Source organism: Falco naumanni, chromosome 6 (assembly GCF_017639655.2).
Source record: "Falco naumanni isolate bFalNau1 chromosome 6, bFalNau1.pat, whole genome shotgun sequence".
NCBI classification, from domain to species: domain Eukaryota; kingdom Metazoa; phylum Chordata; class Aves; order Falconiformes; family Falconidae; genus Falco; species Falco naumanni.
This window is the reverse complement of record NC_054059.1, coordinates 27,679,539-27,699,619: the sequence shown is the minus strand read 5'-3', so window position 1 is coordinate 27,699,619 and position 20,081 is coordinate 27,679,539. Positions and strand designations below refer to the sequence as shown.

Here is a 20,081-nt window from a genome sequence, read left to right as displayed (position 1 = left end):
AATGAGTCTGCATTAATCATAACTGCAGTTCACTAACACTGCATCAGTGGCTTTGGTGGGCAAATAGAGTAGTTGAAAACTAATGTAGTTTGTGAATGAATTTAAGAGCTAATGTTTCACTTAAAAGATGTATTATATTTTTCCCTGTAGTTTTCCCCTTACTTTTCTCAGTAGCTGTGGTGAGCTTTCAGTAAAGAGAGTGTTGTGGTAGTTAAACAGTGACGAATGACAGCTGGTCATTCACCACTTAGATTTTAGAATGAAATAACTGTGTTTTTTCTGCTTTAGTCAGCTCTCCCACCTGATCCCTGCTTGTTTAGTTGGTGACATAAAGCTATTGCAGTTAATACAGTATAATGCAACTACAGATAGCAATCTTAAAAAGTAATAATTGTTGATCATAAGCTTATTCATGAGTCAGAATGCTAACATCTACCTTTTTCATTACTTCATTTTATTCTAAGTGGTATCTGTTTTAACTCTTAATTGTGAGTATTGATGGAAAATCATTATGTATTACCAAAACAAAGAGGTTAATATGATTGTCATCATTCTCTTAATACTTTCTGCCAATAGTTGTTGGCAACGGTTATAGTTTGATCCCAGTTATTTTTTCTTCTAGTAAATAATTGGAAAAAATGTCTTTCCATTGTTGTGCAATGGAGAAAAACCCACACATATTCCAGAACTGTATTTAACTGCACATAACTTTCACTGAGCACCCATGTACGGGCAATGCAATGGAAAGTGTACCCTAAAGTGCTCAGTCCCAGGTCGTTAGCTACGTTGTGTGAAGGGACAACTTTAGAGTAAGTTTTCCTTGTAGTATATTTTCGGTGATGTTGAAGTCTTCCCTGTGTTTGATTCCTTATCTTGGTACCCCACTCTCTTCCTACTCCTTTGCAGCTTGTCAGTGCAAGGAGAAAAAGCAAGGACTTTTGAGGAAGTAGTAGAGTGATGTCTAAAGTATGTGTGCATCTGTGAGCGTGAGAAGGGATACAGGGCTGGAAAAGTGGGATTTAGTCTCAGAACAAAGTAGTGAATGAGCTCCAGCAGCAGACCTGGACCTGGTTGCTCCTCCTGCTTGCTGATGTGAGTGTGTATTTTAAGCACATATAGGCTGCAGTTTCAGGCAGCAATTCAAGAGACTTGTGCAAGTTGTGTAGTCTGTTGGCTGTAGGTAAGAAAATACAGGGGTTAAACTTTAAAAATAAACTTTCTTTGAAATAATGATAATGAAGGATTTTATTAAATCTGGGTTTGAGTTTAATTTATACTACTGTCAGTCTATGGAGTACAGCACATCAGATCATACAGTTTTCAAAGACATAACAGTATTTAACCTACAGTGTAAATATAAAATTTTGAATTTTTGAAAATCTCTTGGGTAGTTGACAAGAATGTTGTGAGGGTACGTTATTTTGTGTGCCTGACAGGGTGCCTCATCAGGGTTTCATCTATTCTGAAAACACTTCTTTTGTAGACTTGATTGAAATTTCTGTGAAAGGAACAGTATTATACTTGGTTTACCTACTGCAATTATCCATAGGTGACGGGTACAATAATTTCATCCAGCTGTTTAGGTAGCTCTTAATTGATGGGTCATTGCTAGTTGATAAAAGATACAGCTTTTACTTATTAAATGGATTGGTGCATGCAAAGTAATGAAGTAAACTAAAAAACTGTACGAAGTAGTTAATGAACACCAAGATGTGTGATTGGTTCAGTGATTGAAAACAAGAGGAGTGTGTAGAATCAAAATTGTCATTCATGCAAAACTGGCAAGGAGCCAGAAATGTTGTGATTTTCCTTCTGTGTAAAATAGAGAATAATCATTGTTTTGAATGTTCAGGTCTTACTAGGGGGAAAAAAAAAAATTTCATGAGGAGTGTCTTTTTTTTTTTCCCATATATACAGATCATCATTGCTATTCATTGCATGAGTTGACAGAGCTGTGTTGAGGATGTTACATGATCTAGTTAAGGCCTTGCCATCATTGTCAGTGAGATATTTGAGTTGACAGAGTTCTGAAATTTCAGACCCTAATCATTAGTCTTGTAAAGTCGGTGTAAGTCTAGATTAACTTAGTGGAAATCAGAAATATTTTGAGAGCAGTTATCGCTTCTGCCACTTTCTGTATTTGGAGTCTGTTGCTGATGATAAAACTTGTCTATCTCAGACTGTAGTTTGCTGTTCTTTACTGAATGGATCAAAACGTAGATGGCAAACCAGTAAGTTTACCAATACCATCTATGTTGTTGTATCGACATGAAAGTTGTTGCAAATTTTTGGGGTATCAGCTTAAATCACTAATGAAAATAGACTTAAGATGTCAACCTTTGCACATCTGTGATGGAGGCAAACACGCATTTCTGCTGACTTTACAAATGGTTATGTCTGACAGGAACTGCAAAAACTTATGTAGGGCTCTTCTGAAGAGTTTGTTGTTGGATTGCAGTGTTACCTGTGTCTGTTCATAGTATCGTTGTTGTCTTAGATATCAAATGAGCATTAGCAGTGCTTAACTGTCATGAACTTAATTGTGTGCTTTAGTTTGCATTGTTAATTATGACTTGTTAGGATGCAGCTTGTTGCATTATTATTACTTTTTTTAATACATTTTTCATATTGCATTGAATATATAATACCTTAAGATGTAGTATGTGTGCTTTGAACAAGAACTAACACAGCCCAGAGCACGTAGTGTAGATAAATGTACAACACTTTAAACTGAAGCGCTTTTCAAAAGTTTGAGGATGAATGAAAATGTGTGGCATGGGAGTTTTCATATGGATTATCCAGATGCTTTTAACGTAGCACTTTTGTGCTTTGAATATTTGTTCTTAAAAGTACCACCTTCATCAGTTGTGGGGGTGGGGGTGGTTTACTTTTGTTTGGGAGGGTATGGTTAGATAGAAGTGTTCAAAGTTATTTGAGATACATTGGTGATGTAATATGATTTTGAAATGGCAGGAGGATGTCTAGTTAAAAGCAGAATTTTCCATCAGAAACGTAATGTAAAACTGTTATGCAAACAAAATACAGTAAGTGTCGCTTTTTTACAAGTGCGGAGTGGAGTAGTCTGCTTATAGAAAAATAGCATTTGTATAACATATATTAAATATATATTCTGAAGGTCTATCTTGAAAGTTTCATCACATTATGAGAATATCCTGTTTCTCTCCTAACACTGTTTCCTCTGTTTACTTTAAATCATGTCATCTGTATGTTCAACCTTTCTGATGTCGCTTTAAGCTGTTGTTTCTTTTCATTCTGTTTTGTCCTTTTCTCAAAGCCGTGTAAGTCTGGGTTAAACAAAAACAGACAGGTACAGCCACTTTCTGTGAATTATTGTTCACTTGTTTCAGAGTCATTGCAGAAGCTATCATACTGGCGCTTCATGCTGGGCTGTCTGTAAACTAGTGCTCATTACTAGCCTTGAGGTTTGTTTTGACAAGCTGCTTTTAGCTTTTGCATGGCAAATACTTTGCAAATACTGTTCTCTAAGCATCTCGAACAAAACCACTAAGGCTAAAAAATGTGTCAGTTTAAGTACGGTTTTAATTCACTTACATGATGACAATATCCCTAAAGCTATTACTTTACTTATTCTTCAGAGAGTGCTTTTTGTAAAAAATGATTTGGATTAATGTGCATCTATTTCAAACAGTTCACACTTCTAACAGAAATAGTCTAAATATTTTAGTGCTTTTCCGTATTACTTTATACACAGTAAGCAGAGTTTCTAAACTAACTCTTAATGCATGCAGAAAGAATGACTTGCTCTTGATTGTTAAAAAAATATTTTGATCTGAAGGAGAATTGTTAAATTGGAAGCATATTTGTAGATACGTGATAGATAATGTATTTAATAGACCCAGAGAATAAAGGCAATTGCTTACACACACTGCTTAGGGATCATTTATTTTAGTAGTGCCCAGTGCCGCAATGTAATTTTTGGCTATAACATTTTCTTTTATTCTACTTGATAACCTTTCTTGGAAAAAATAATTAAGATTTGAATTATCTTAATACTTTTTCTTTATTGATGTATTATCTAACACATACCAATAGTAAATAGTGTGTTTATGGAGAAGAAAAACTCAAGGCAATTTTTTTAAAGAGGAAAAAGAGATGTACATAAAAAGAGGTATATGTTAAATAGTTTATGGGTAAAGATTCTTCCTGTCATTTTCATCAGTTTGATGGTTGGATTATATCCTTACCACAATAAAAATTTTAGCTGTGCTAAAAGTCAGGCTAGATTAAGACCTAAACTCCCTCCTTTATATGCCTAGTACGATAATTAATGAGGTATTGTAGACGCCTAATTAGGAAGACATCGCAGAATCTGAAAAGTAACTGTCTTGTCCTCAGAAGGAATACCAAGCCCCTAAATTAGCTGTATTCCCTAGACTGTAGTGGAATTATAATGCTTAATTTTTAAACTTTAATTTAGGTAGACTAGCTACCCAGAAAATAGGGTATAACTTTTGTTTGTGTAGTGTCTGGTTGATGTCACATAAAAATATAAGTGGTCAAAGGAACAAAGGTTGGTGCCCCAGCTCTGTTTTCAGGCAAGTGTGCCAACTACTAGCTTAGGTTTTTGCATGACTTCCTGTAGTGTTCTTGAGTGAAGTTGATAGTTTGACAGTTTTAAGTCCATTTCAAGCATATCTGGCAGAGAACTTTGGGGAAATTACATGTAATAACATCTAAATCTGAAATTCAGAGTAGCTTAGGTGGGGAGCATGCCTACCCCCCCAGATCAGGCTATCTCTGATAACAGTAAGTTAGAAATTACTCTGAAGTTAGGTAATGGGTAGTAGGTAATGGGTTTTGGATTGCTGCCTTGGAATTAATAGTTGAATAAATTCTCCTTAAATATCCTGCTTTAGATAATTCAGATATGGTTAATGCCATCCTGCATGATAATCCTTGGTTTTCACAAGCAATATATTTGGATCTATTAATTTATATTAATTCTGCAAGATTAAATACTTTTAAGTAAATAAATAAAAACGGAAGCAAGTATTGTGACTAAAAACAGTCTTCATTGCTGATTTGAGGGTCAAACTTGATTAACTGAACTCTGGATAGTCAAAATACACTTTTACATCCCAGGTGTTACACGTGTGCTGATGAGCTCTGAAGCTTTAGAAGCTCTTCTGCACCTCCCAAAATGAGCTTCATTTGGTGCGTGGTCTACAGTGCTGGAACCAAAATTCAATGTTTGGAAAAAGGGGGAGTGTGCAACTTCCTTCCCAGCAGGAGGTTGTACAAGATATTTCCTAGCTGATAAACTGCTTCTGATTTTGCTTTTGGGAATTTGGAATCACTAGCGTAACTGTTTAGAGCTTTGCACTTCGCTCCTACTTAATGCACAGGTCCCCATCCAGGGAGAACGTGGGCTTTTTTGAGAGCATACGGTCTTAGTATACTGACTACCTGCAGATGCATTTGTTTTCTTGTTCCACACTTTGGAATTCCCAGAAGCTGGCAACGTTAGCAGGACAACTTCTGTGTTACAGATCTGAGTTGTGAATAATTTCTACCTAAATCTGGCCAAAGTTGAAGATACATGAAGCATTGTCATAGTATCTTGGAGAGCAGTGAGCGCTGCTCTGTGTTTCTGTACTGTGGCATACAACCCCTTGTTTGATCTTGGATAAACAGGGCTGAAGGAACCTCTGGATGTTGCTAAATTTTTCCTGTGTTGCTAAACAGATGTAGCTAAAATTGTCCAATAAATCCAAGCAATTGAGGAGTTTCATTTTAGGTCATCTTTGTATGATACTAAACCAGGAGTTTTTAAACAGGACAGGAAAATCTAAGTTCTGCCTGCATTATTTAAAAAAAATGGGGAAAAAAACCCCTAACCAAAACCCTAAACCAAACTAACTACTAAAATTAGGGGGTAACTCTTTAGTAAAGGTGCATTTGAAATTGATTAACCCTTATTTAATATTCCTGATTTTTATGTTGCTTTCCTTAAATAACATTATTTAAGAGACTTATTGTCCCACATAGGTAGGACTCAAGATACTGTGTTTTTTCTCATATAAATACCTATAATAAATGTTTCCCGATACGGAGATCTTCTGATAGTAATAAAAAAGTGCCTGTGCATTCTTATTCTCATCTCTTAGTTTTAAAAGATAGTTGAACACAGCTTGATTTGTGTTAGTGTATATTGTAAAATTCTGGGTTTACTGAGTATCTGAACAAATCTTATGAGCCCATTTTCTCACTTCTTACAGGGAGCAGGAACAGGCACAGGATCGACTGCAGGAGTATCACATGTGTCTCTGAGCACAATGAGTGTGGAAGCTGTGTGTGAGAAGCTGAAGCAGATAGATGGTCTGGACCAGAGCATGCTACCTCAGTACTCTGCAACTATAAGAAAGGTATCAGCTGGATTTCATTAATGTATTTAGTACCTAAACAGGGAGATAAACAAGGAAAAGGAAATATTTAGTTGCCTGTTTTCTTGAAAATGTTTATTGAAACACACCAAATACCAAAACAACCTGTTAACTTCTATGCCTGCTAAGTTTGGAAAACATTTTAATATGAGCATGTATTTTTCAGAGAAAATACTCTCTCAAAAAGGAAAAACAGACTCAGAAATATAAATGCTGATGAGACTGGTTATTTTGAGGAAAAATGTTTTCAAAATTGCCACGTGTAGATGAATAGGGTTGCAAATTATATATCCAGGTAGCAACATCCCTTTTTTTCCCCTCCCTGTGAGAAACTGGCACATCTCTTCTGTTGTAAATGAGTGGTGAATATGGTTCCATGTCTCTCTTGTCACAGTATTTTCTTCAGAAAAAGGCCATTGTGCATTTTTCTGTTACTGTTCTTTTCTCTGAGACATTAGCACAGAATCATTTTTGTCTTTATTACTTTTTTTCATTATTCTGTGTGCTCCTTTTTGTGGTGGGTTGACCTTGGCTGGACACCAGATGCCCACCAAACTGCTTTATCGCTCCCCTCCTCAGCAGAACAGAGGAGGGAGAAAATAAGATGGAAAAACCCAAACTTGTGGGTCAAGATAAAGGTAGTTTAATAAAGCAATAGCAAAGGTCATGCGTGGAAGCAAAGGAAAACAAAAGAAGTTACTCCCTATTTCCCATCAGTAGGTGATGCTCGGCTGCTTCCTGGGAAGTAGGGCTTCAGTATACATACTGGTTGGCCTGGAACATAGAAGTCATAAATAATATTTTTAATAATAATGTAAAAATAATATAACACCCCCTCTTCCTCCTCCTTTCTTACAGCTTTTATATTTGAGCAGTTGTCATATGCTATGGAATATCTCTTTGGTCAGTTTGGGTCAGCTGCCCTGGCTATGTCCCTTCCCAAGATCTTGCCCACACCCAGCCTACTGGTGAGGGGGGAATGCTGGAGATGCAGCCTTGGTGCTGTGCCAGCACTGCTCAGCAGCAGCCAAAACACTGGTGTGTGATCAACACCTTTCTAGCTATTAATACAAAGCACGGCACTGTGAGGGCTGCTGTGAGGCTCAGCCAGACCCAATACATTTTTACAAAGAAAGAAGGGAAAACTGAAGGTTGTCATTAGTGAATGTTTTTGCTGAGCTCGCTTTGTCCTGGTACGTGTCATACCTTAAAAAATACGGGGAGGATGTTAATTCAAGGATTAAGAGTCAGGTTTATCATAGGAAGCTTCAGCGGTGTTGCTTAAAGCAAGAAGTAGGATGTCAGATTGCAGCTCATTAAGTGTAGCTGCAAAAAATTCCAGTTGCATCAGTGGCTCTAGAGTGCTAAAAGAATGTACTTATCAGTTACCTCTAATCAGATCCCTCTTATTTATATTCTTGCATTTCTTACTGCAAGTGATAGCATGTAAAAAAGGAGGAATGAAAATAGCTTAGCCTGATCTTTTTCCTGGTTTGATTAAGAACATCTACTTACTGGTATATGGGAACAAAACTGTTGAGAACCCTCAGACTGAGCAGAGCTGTCAACTTGGGTCTTCCATTTGTGGCTATCTTTCTAAGACATGATGGTTCTTTTACGTTCTGTCTATCCACTGATAAACGGCATAAAAAGAAATTACTTCTATTGTTATGTAATAAAAATGGTTTGGTATTGACTTTGGTGCTGCTGGAAGTTAAACACTATATAAACACGCCTAACACAAGGAATCGCCTTCCTGGAGCACAGGTGGTGTTCAGGCACATCTGTCTTAATCTCCAAATGACGATGAAAATTTTAAGTCTAGTCTTTTATTCCTGATGATGGGAGGAATGTAAGCTTGTATTTATGCAGGGAAGGAACTTGATGGAGTTAGTACTGATGGGAGGTGCCTCAAGCCGTGGGTCAGATGATGCCTGGGAATTAATGTCTGATTATCTTCAGATACTTGGGTATCTGCAGTCTGTGTTCAGAGTCTGAGGAATCTAGGCAGATGAATGTGTGTGTGTGAAATTTTCTACCACTGATGTGCTGTTTCCTTATGTCTGTTCATAGAACACAGTCATGTTGTCTTTCATACACACATTTTTGATGGGTTTAATATTATAATTTTTTTCATGACACCTAAGTTCTTGCCCATCAGCAATCATCAATACATATTATTATATAAAAACCTGTGTTTATTTTATAGGGTTGTACCTAAGAGCGATGTTGGGGAATTTCACTAGCAGTCCCCATCAATATATCCAATTTCAATTACCTTTTTAGTCTGATACTGCTGTGCCATAAGTCTCATATCGATAATTTACATTATTTAATTTTATTGCTTAGGCAAATATAAATGGCCGTGTCTTGGCTCAGTGCAACATCGATGAATTGAAAAAAGAAATGAATATGAATTTTGGTGACTGGCACCTGTTCAGGAGCATGGTAAGATTTTCTGTTCAGTATTCAGGTCTTCATAAATAAGTCTTTTTCATTATGAACCTTATCTTCTTCTCTTTCCTGTTGCCTTTCTTGTTATCATAATCTCTCAGATGATAAGTATTGTCTTAAAACACGCATGCATTTATTGTTTTGTTACTTTGTCTTTTTGTCTTGAGCACTTCAATGGAGGAATGGTTGCCTACGGATTTGCATCTTAATTAATTGTGAACTCTGAAGTTTTGCCTCCTCTTTTTGTAGGATCTGTTTTGCCTGCGTGGGTTCCCTTTTCCCTTTTTAAATTTGCCTATTTTAATGTAATTGTCAGAACTTCTCTTTGAAGCCTCTGTCCTTCTGTTAGAAGTTACTCAGTGAGTTTAAAGTCTGTTAGTGTCAGGAAGTGGACAACCAGGCTGCTAAGAGGTGCCTGTTGGCACATAATTGCATAAGCATAATTTTTAAAGAACCTTAAGCTAAAAATCAAGCCAGTGAGGTTGATCAATAGAATATTTGATCGATGCATGCTTGTATAATGCAAGAATGCTGCATTACATACTCTTACTGAAGCATACATACAGATATCTAGTTTCCCCCATTTCCCTCCACCTGGTTTGAAAGTTTTACGGTGAGGGTTATGCATCACAAAGAACTGTGTTTTCTCTTAAGTATTTTTAGTATATTGCCAGATTTCTCTCTGAAAATAACAGTAAAAACTGCCAAAGCACTGGGAATTACCAGATGAGATTTATTGTTAGATTTAGTTTGATTAAGCTATAAAATGGAAGTGTGTGGTTTTGCTTTTAAATTTGTAATTTATCACTTATCTAGTTTTACAAGAATGTAGGTGGTTTGTGGCATGAGTTTTTTTTAAGGGTCTGAGCAGTAATAAAATTAATTTGTAAATAACAAAAAAATCTTAAAATGTGATTTGCAGTAAAGACAATGAATGCACTAGATCTCTGAACAGATTTTTCTTCACAGTTTTCCATGATCACGACCACATATGCAAGTACACTTTTACAGTTGTGAATTCCTTGTTCCTATTTTTAATAGAATTATTTTTTAACAATTTTGAGGACTTCTATTTATGTAATTACATTTATACTGTCTCTTTTTGTGTGTTAAGATACTTGAAATGAGAAATTCAGAAAACCAGGCTGTTCAGGAAGATCCTCGTGGAACAACTGAGCATGTTACCACTGCGATTCCTCATAGTGAACTTACGCGTCGTCCTGGGCACAACACCGAGTTGCCTCACACTGAGCTTACAGGTCTTTCTGGTCAAGCTCCCTACACACTCAACTTCAGCTTTGAAGAACTCAACACAATTGGTCTTGATGAAGCTCCTCCACGCCATAGTAACTTAAGTTGGCAGGTATTTAATACACATGTATTCTTCCTCTTGCTTACCTGTACGGCAAAGGGTTTTTTCCATTCCTGGATACAGACAGGTCAAGAAATAAGTCCACTGTAATAGTTCAGGTACTTCCAGCTCTGTGTCTTGCCAAAGACCAGTTTTGCAGAGATGTAAACTCTAACCACGCTCTCTGAGTCAAAGTCTTTAGTCTTTGACATCTGAAAACTATTCATCTGTTCCAGTAATCACTCTTCAGTAGGAAAATAGCAAAATCCAAGCTGTCATGCTTTTCTCATCTAGCTGAGGGCGGTGTCCTGCAAGATTTCTGGTTATTATAGTATTCAGACTTTGTGAATGAAATATGTATATGAAATATTTTAGCTATGTGCTAGCCAGATGTTATGCTATTAAGAGGATTACAGATACATTTATTGTGACTTTTTAAATAGACAACTCTAGTGCTCCGTGACATCAGAGCCTTGTCCTGATGATGCATAATCTATTCATAGACTCCAGAGCTGACATCCAGGCTATGATCAGTTTTCTTCTGTGTCTTATGAAATCACCCAAAGCGTGTGATGTCTTTTGTCCTTTCTAAGAAATAACACAAATCAGTTGATATCTAAATAGTGATTAGAATTAAGAAGGAAAACAAAACAAAAAAACCCAACGCAAACGTTTATCAGTTTTTTCATCTCTGAAAGTTTCAATTAGAAAGTCTTGAAGGTGCATCAAAATATGAAGACACCCCAAATTACTAGCTATAGGTGATATTTTTAATATCCAAAGCTATCACTGAAAAAAGTTTTGAGAAATACACATCCCAGATACCTTTGTGTGTGTGATACTCTGTTGCTGGCAATAGGCAGTAAGGGTAATCAGGATCACAATGTATGTTTTTCCAAACCTAAGTGGCATGAAGTGGCATGATTCAAATTTGTTACACCGTGTTTGTATCAAAAGCACAGAAAGTAGTACAAGAAAATCTTTTCTAAAGCACTCTTTAAAATGCAGCTTTACATAAATAGCGCTTCTGATGCTTACATAGTTTTTGAAGTTGAATCAAAAGAAGGAAAAAGATAGTTTGTCCTTCAGAAAATGTTACAATTTTCCTGTGGAATTTTTTTCATTGATAGTGATTAAGAAAGAATACTGCCACTGGTGGTGGTGGGTTGACCCTGGCTGGACACAGGGTGCCCACCAAAGCTGCTCTATCACTCCCCTCCTCAGCTGGGCAGAGAAGACAAAATACAATGAAAGGCTCGTGGGTTGAGATAAGGACAGGGAGGGATCACTCACCTGTTACTGTCATGGGCAAAACAGACTTGACTTGGAAAAATTAATTTAATAGCAATCAAATCAGAGTAGGGTAATGAGAAATAAAACTAAATCTTAAAAACACCTTCCCACCTATCCTGTCTCTTCCTGGGCTTAACTTTACTCCTGAATTCTCAATGTCCTCCCCGGCAGCAGTGCAGGGGGACGGGGAATGGGGCTACGGTCAGTTCATCACATGTTGTCTCTGCCGCTCCTTCCTCCTCGGGGCCCGGAGGGCTCCTCATGTTCTCCCCCTGCTCCTGTGTTGTTCCCCCAGGGGGTCACAAGCCCGGCCAGCAAACCTGCTCCAGCCCGCGCTCCTCTCCCCGTGGGGCCACAGGTCCTGCCAGGGGCCGGCTCCAGTGCGGGCTGCCTGCGGGTCACAGCCTCCTTTGGGCTTCCACCTGCTCCGGCGTGGGGTCCTCCCCACACTGCAGGTGGGGATCTGCTCCCCCGTGGACCTCCATGGGCTGCCGGGGGACAGCCTGCCTCACCATGGGCTTCATGGGCGGCAGGGGAATCTTGGCTCAGATGCCTGGAGCACCTCGTCCCTCTCCTTCTGCGCTGACCTGGGTGTCTGCAGGGCTGTCTCTCTCACATCTTCTCACTCTCCAGCTGAAGTTGCCATTGCACAGGTTTTTCCTCATCTTACCTGTGCTACCCCTGAGGCACTACCACCGTCACTGACGGGCTGGGCCTTGGCCAGCATCAGGTCCCTCTTGGAGCCGGCTGGCACTGGCTCTGTCGGACATGGGGGAAGGTTCTGGCAGCTTCTCACAGAGGCCACTCCTGCACCTCCCTGCTACCAAAACCTTGCTGCCAAACCCAATACATTTGTAGAAAGATGTACTACTGGAAATGCACAGCAAAATCAAATATTTCTCTCTTTGTTGAGGAACCATAGCTGCTGTGAGTATGAATAAATAGTAGTGAATGTGCATAAATGATCGAGTGTTAATATTTCTGTGATTCTTACATTTTGCTTTTCGCATTAAATTGCTTAGGAGTCACAGCAGATAGAAGTCATTTAAACACCTTTTTCCTTTAGTTAATCATGTTCAGCTGTTCCCCAGTACTCTATACAGCATTATTGACTTTTATAAAAAGCTGTCAGTAATGTTTGCTTAGTAGTACAGAGGGAATAATGGAATGGTAACCTGTAGATCTCCTATATGTTGCTTGCTGGGGGGGTTATGAGCATCTTCTGAGAAGGAAACAAACATGTTGGTTTGCATTGCATTTCAGTGCAGAACAAGAAAAAGGAAAAGATGAACAGAAAAAAGAAAGATAAGAAAGATGCACATAAGATTAGGAAAAAGGTGGGGGGAAGCAGAAAAAAACAGGGTGAGAAGGAGAAGGATGGACCAAGAGGATATATCTATATGATTAAGCAGTTCTGTTCAAATCTTAAATTCATTCACAGTGTTTGAATCCACACATTAATTTTCCTGCTTACCTTTAGCTTGTTAAAATTACCTGAACCCTTTCAGGTTTTTTTAATAGCGTGTTCTAGTAGAAGGTAGGTTCATTTTCAGTGTTGCCCCAAATAAGACATAGTACCTCAACAGTCTTTCAGTATCTCGCCTCTTGTGCACTGCAAGGTTGAGTACATTCCCTGAATTACTTGTGCTTAAGTCAGTGCCTCAGCTCTAGTGCACTGGCCACTGTACATCTTTTACTGGTGGTAATGAGCAGCCTGTTAAATGCATGACACGAAGCCCTGCGTTCAGCCACAATCCACTCCTTTACTTGTCCAGCGCTGTGCTAGACCTTGGCTGTAGCATTTAATAGATGGCCTAGCAACCTGTGCCTGTGGAGTTCTCTGTGTGCACACTAAAAGAGAGCAGAGGTGGGGGCAAAGAGGAATATGTTTGTTCAAGAACTGATTTTTCTGAAATCAGCTGTACACAATGGAATTTTGCCAGGATATACTGGGGTATGTAGGATGAGGGTCTTTGAAAAAAATTGTTGAGATGTTCAACATTTAGATGAACTCTTGCTGTCTTTCCAATATAAAATGCTCGTTTTGTAAATGTACAAAAATTTATTAGAAAAGCCCATCTTGACATACAAATTCAATTGTTACAATTACATACTCAAAAGAGTTGGCTTCAAATGGATAAGATGCTTTTTTGTGGAAATCTTCCGTTATGGGGACCAACAATAAGAATACTTTGTAAGTTTAGTGGATGTGTGTGTGATTGCATATAAGTGATTATAGTGAGTGTATTTTAATTATAGCACTGACGATTTCACTTGCATAATCTTTTCACAACAACAAAAAATCATTTAAGCACATACTTGATGCTTTGAGTTATTTAATTAAAAAAGATCAGTAAAAGTAAAAATAAATAGTTCGTTTAACTGTTATCTCTCTTTTCTTCTTTCTTTTTCTTTTCCAGTCACAAACTCGGCGAACTCCAAGTCTTTCAAGTCTTAACTCTCAAGATTCTAGTATTGAAATATCAAAGCTTACTGACAAGGTACAGGCAGAATACAGAGATGCATATAGAGAGTATATTGCTCAAATGTCACAGTTAGAAGGAGGTGCCAATTCTACTACAGTAAGTGGTAGATCCTCCCCTCATAGCTCAAGTGCTTTCTATATGGGGCATAGTACATCAGGGGGTTCCTTGCATTCCAGTTCAGAACAGGAAAAAGGAAAAGATGGTGAACAGAAACAAGATGATGGAAGAAAGTCCTTCTTGCTGAAGAGAAATGATGTTGTTGATTACAGTACTTCAGGTGTTTCTACTAATGATGCATCTCCTTTGGATCCTATTACTGAAGAAGATGAAAAATCTGATCAATCTGGTTCCAAGCTTCTCCCAGGGAAGAAGTCTTTGGAAAGAACAAGTATTTTCCAGGCTGCAGATTTAAAGCTTAAGGGAGTTACTCTCCGGTATCAGAAACTTCCAAGCGATGAAGATGAGTCAGGAACAGAGGAATCAGATAATACCCCACTTCTTAAGGAAGGTAAAGATAAGAAAACAGATGGCAAAACAGAGAAGCAACCGAAATCTCCGGAACATGGATCTGAACCTATTAGAACCTTCATTAAAGCAAAGGAGTATTTGACAGATGCCCTTTTAGATAAAAAAGATTCGTCTGACTCTGGTGTAAGATCCAATGAAAGTTCTCCAAATCATTCCCTCCATAATGAAGGAGCAGATGATTCACAGCTTGAAAAGGCAAATCTCATTGAGCTTGAAGATGATAGTCACAGTGCAAAAAGAGGAATTCCACACAGCCTTAGTGGCCTTCAAGATCCAGCTGTGGTTCGCATGTCTATTTGCTCAGAAGATAAGAAAAGCCCTTCTGAAAGCAGCTTGATAGCAAGCAGCCCAGAAGAGAACTGGCCAGCTTGCCAGAAAGTCTATAATTTAAATAGAACCCCTAGTACAGTAACCTTAAATAATAACAGTGCTCCAAACAATCGAGCTAATCAAAACTTTGAAGAAATACAAGGTATCAGAGATTCACCTCAAATTATCCTGCATCCTGGCTCAGGTTCTAGTTCAACTGGGGTTCAGAATGAGAACCTGAAGAGTGTTGCTCACAAGCGAAGCCAGCGTTCAAGTTATACCAGGCTTTCTAAAGATTCGTCAGAGCTCCACACTGTTGCAGCCTCAGAAGGGGCTGGTTTTGGAGAAGAAAGAGAGAGCATCCTGTAGAAAGCAGCCAGGTTAAAACAGAGTAGGCTCCCATGAATTGTAGCTTGCTTGGAATTCTTTGTCAGTGTGTGGTTACATTAAGCTCTGTAATTTAAGCTTTCAGTATTGTAATAGAAGGTCTAGATTATTTTCAGTCATTTTCTTGGAGAGAAGTAATTTTTTTACAAGAAGCAAATTCAGACTTGCCCCATATATAAAAGCAGTACTTGTCAGCATGAAAAATCAGTTCTTTGTTAAGACACTGTGCAAAGGTTTGGTCAGGGGCAGATGTTATGAAAGTGAGTATGATTTAATTGTTGAGATTATGGTGTGATTTTGCTTTTCTTTTGGGATGTGTATTACTTATCCCTTCTGAACATTCCAGTTAAGTCTGCATATTTGCAGGTGAAGTTAAGATTGTGCATCTTTGCCATTTGATGTAAGAGATGCCAGAAGATTGAATATCACCTGTGACACCCTTATCAAACTTTCTGTTAATTAGTGGATTAATGTGTGCAACATATATTACATATGTTGAAATTTGAGTGTTAAGATACCTGTTTGGCTATACGTATGCTTTTACTCTGTGTACGTTCAGTAATTGCTGTTGACTTTGTGAACTTTGGGTAGAGTGGTGGTAATGTTTGTAAGCAACATTGTCTCGACATGTCATTGGATTCGGCAGTTATTTATAAGATAATGCCTTATCATTGATTTAGTGGATCCATTATTTATTATAGGTATGTAATTTTACAGTTACTGGTCTTAAATAGATGCAACCACCTGAGCTACGTTAAAATACTGTAAGGATGAAGTATGAATGTGATGTCTGAATTTAACGGAGTATCTGTTGCTGTGCATGATCTTCCCTTGGTACAGTGTTTGGTTATGGAAAGAAAAATAATCAAGTTTGCCATTTTAAAAATAATGCATGCTTTTTGGAATCTCATCAGAGCTGTATGCCAGCTTCTTTATTTCTGAAGTACAGTGTTTGAAGATTTTTGTGTCATCTAAATAATGTACCTGAATGTTACTGTAGCAAATACTCGTACTGTCCAGTGAAATTTGCATGTTGAGGAAAAATTGTTCAAACTAGACTCTGGTAGTACAAAGATAATAAAAAACAAAGTGCCAAGTTGGGTTTGCGTCCAAATTGTATTTATTGCAGTATTTTATTTCTTCACTTGATAAAAATGTCATATCCATGTTGTTTTGGTTAAACTACTTCATGAATTTAATTAAACAGAATGCATTAAACCTATATTGTTATCAATACAATACTAAATAAGTATCAAGTATAAAAATACATTTGATAGATGGAGTTGCCAGAGCAGACGTTTCTAAAGGAAGTGCTGTGAGCTGCAGAGATGGGGCCACCTCCTGCTGGTCCAAAGCAGTAATCCCGCTGTTTGTGGCAATTAACATGTGCTGGTGGTTTGGAGCAGCTTTGTTTCTGTCCTACTGCATCTACAACCAGATGCCTCCAGCAGGACCATGTGGTCGTGGCCTCCGTTATCTAAATCAAGAGGGTGCTTTTCTGTGCCAGAGTCAACAGAGAAAAACTGGCTTTACCTAGGCTTTTTATTTTTTTCATTACATGAATGTCTCATACTTACAGGACTGGAGTTGGTATCAGTAAGTTTTTGGATTCTGTTAAATTGGTATTTGATTGAATTAAAATTTACTTACCAGAGTGTTACACAAGTGTTGGAAACTTTGTGTGCATGTATCTTAATCTATAAGAAAGATGACTAGTTTAAATAAAAAGCCTCCCAAAACAAAATCAGAAGCCCCTGAAGCCTGTGTAGCTTGCTTGGGAACAGTTTTTTTGGTTTAGGTGGTTCTTCCTATTGAAAAAAATAAAGAAAAAGAAAAGAGTATATCGCTACTTTCTTAAATTTTTTGGATGTAGAAGCTTTTTTACATAAAGATACTTAGAAGCATTGTTTCATAAGAGAGGACAAGAAGTGTAGCCTTCATTTAGACATATTGACAGTATTGATGGAAGACATCAATTATTTCAAATCATCTTGTTCTTCAAATAATCCAAATAGGTGAATTTTAAGTTTCCATATAATTCAGAGATCTTTGTGTTCCTGAAAGTTTTATTCCTCAAGGCTTCATAAAATACCAAAATTGGGTTGAAATGGGTCATTGAGTAGTAAACTTTTCAGTGCTTCTATCTTGTATTCGCTAATACCAGCATAATTGCTTATCATCACTAAGAAACAATAATTGCAAGCAAAGTGTCTGTGTAAGATTTTACAGGTCTTAATGTATTTCTCTTTTTGGGTATGTAGGCCTGTGCCCTGTCTGTGATGTGGGTACCTAAAATCATTTCAGTTCCAAACAGTGGTTCAGTCCTGCTTCCTTTAACTGCTTTAACTGCATTATATAGTAATGCATGCTGCAGTTTATATAATCAGATGTGTTCATGGGCTTGTTATTTAATGCCTTCCTAGTGAGGCTCCTAGAACCAGCAAAAGAGTGCTTCATAGCCGGTTCCAGGACAGGTTGCTACAAAAGGTGTTTATTAATGGTCCAGGAAATAAAACTGACTCGTGAAATCTGCTTGCTTAAAAATAACTAGACAGAGTGCATTTTTCTTCTCTACTGAAGCATCTTTTTGATTTTTTTACACAGGTGTTCATAAGCAAACAGAAGAAAGTGTAGTACTCTGATAAAGGGAGAGAGGAAAAGAGAGATGAGAGAAATGGAGTACTTAATACAGCACAGCAGCAAGAACCCTTTTAGTACGTAATAGATACGTATGTTAGTTACTGTAATGTTTAATGAATTTTTCACATACAGAATATGAGAGAATAGCATTTGCAAGAATTAAAAATACGCTGCAGTTTGATAGCTGAAACTTGTATTCTCTGTACCACAGTTACTATGGTTACTAGCTTGCTTAGTTTGTTGCACAATTCTTGGAGTTAAGAAACCATAAACAATTTCCAGTGTTGAAATCTTAAATGTTAGCTATGTGATTTGTGGGAGTCATGGAACCAAAGAGTACCATGGAGAATGGTAATGAATGTAGATTATAAAACAATAAGACAACTGCAAACTTATTTCTGGTACTCTCCACTTTCCAGAACTCTTGTAACAATAGTTTATGTATCTACTCTAATTTTGGATGGCTGAACACTACAGGAACTTGAAACCATGACTTCTTTGCCTAACTGAATCTGAAGAGCACAGCTTGGCTTGTTCTCTTGTTCTGATGCATGGATATGTTTGCATGGTAGGGTTAAATTGGTTTTGAAAGGAAAAACTGGATGCAAGTAACATTCCAGGATTTATGTGAGACTGTTATGGCTATTTGGCAGCTTTTTCCAGGGTTGCAGTTTATGAGGAAGCGGGGAGAGGGAAATTCTTACATCTCACTTGTAAAACTTGCAACAAAATAATGATCTAGTAAAATTCTTGGAGATTCAGGAAGAAGGTTTCCATTTTGTGCCTGTCCTATTCAGTCTGGATATCTGGTCACCCTGTATGCCTTTGCTCATGCAGCAGAATACATATGTGGTTTTAGTATGTTTTCAGTCCTTGGCTTTCTTAAGGGTTGTTGAGGGTTGGGATTTTTTTCAAATACTGTTGATTTTTTTTGTTTCTTCTCGTTACTATTTTTTATATATAATCTTTGGGAAACTTTCCTGGGACACACTTAACATGGTTTTATACGGTATGCTGAAAATAGGTGGTTTCTCTTGTTATCTGGGGTTCAGCTGTTCAGTTCTGTCCACAGAATCCTCAAAGTCCATTTTTTATCTTTGATCATTTGTGGGAAGCTTTCTGGACCTCACAGTGAGAATATGGGAAGTTCTTTGTACAGGCACAAGACACAAAGGCAGAGGATCCCAGTAGCATCTGTTATCCATAGTCCAGCATGGTGCACCCTGTGGCCTTGATCATCTTGACCAGCTTTGTCATCTGTGATGGGTTTATTTAAGTTTCTAAATACATTACCAAGAAATTGCAAAAGAAAATAATAACCTGGATATTTGAGGTCTCTTAACTAAAAGCCACAGTTGTGGTAAAGTAGACGTGTTAATACCTAGTAGTGAATTTTCAGACACATGAGAAATACACAACGTGCTAGTTAGTGTGAGATAAAGCTTGCTGTTAGGATTTTGGTCTTTTCTGTGACAAATAATAGCTTTAATGGGGAGAACTTGGAGCAAAATTCAAGTTCCAGTTAAGCAGAGAGGACTGAAAAGACTCTGCTAACTGTTTTCTGTTAGCCTTGTGCATTATATTTTCTAGATTTAGTCAGGCCCATTTCATCAGTTTAAGGGCAGGGTGGGGTTAATTTTACCTAGAATCTTTCTCCATGGGAATACAGAACAGTTTCATGAGTTTGACATGTTCTCACAGGTTTCTGAATTTCAGCAAAAAGGAGAAAATATAGGGGAAGTAGGTGCTCAAGAATTGTAATAATATAAATAACATTAAACTGTGTTTCCAACAGAACTAGGAATTTTCTAAACACTAATTGGCATGTGGAGACCTATCAAACAGTGTTAAAAAGATTATTTTAGCTATTTAACATCCTGATAACTTTTTCATTAAAGATGTCTATCATGCAAGCTGAGTATGCAGTATGTTCTGCCCTTTGGTTAACAAATAGAAGTAGATTATAGAAGTCAAAATGCAATTTAAGGCTCATAAGAAGCTTTTTTTTTTTTGCTGTAGTGTGTTTCATGTTTTATTTCACTGATCTTATGCTTAGGTTGCTTATGATTGCTTTGTTAAAGTCTGCATAGAACTGTAAGATGTGTGTATTCATTGCAGCTTAGCACAGCTTCTGTAATTCTGTAATTACAGGCACTGCAATGATTCGGTTCTTTGGTGGTAAAACATAAGAGTAATGATATAGGAGGG

The 20,081-nt window shown here is 37.6% G+C and overlaps 1 protein-coding gene across 3 annotated transcripts in view; it reads left to right on the top strand.

Annotated features, from left to right (window-relative positions):
- KIDINS220 (kinase D interacting substrate 220) overlaps positions 1–16,333 on the top strand; it is an 80,811-nt gene extending 64,478 nt beyond the window's left edge. For all 3 annotated transcript variants that reach the window (XM_040597803.1, XM_040597802.1, XM_040597801.1), the window contains 4 exons: positions 6,261–6,407; positions 8,775–8,873; positions 9,994–10,242; positions 13,944–16,333. In XM_040597803.1, coding sequence (XP_040453737.1) covers positions 6,261–6,407; positions 8,775–8,873; positions 9,994–10,242; positions 13,944–15,215 — 1,767 coding nt within the window. In that variant the 3' untranslated portion in view covers positions 15,216–16,333. The remainder of the gene's footprint in view (positions 1–6,260; positions 6,408–8,774; positions 8,874–9,993; positions 10,243–13,943) is intronic.
- The last annotated feature ends 3,748 nt before the right edge of the window (positions 16,334–20,081 follow it).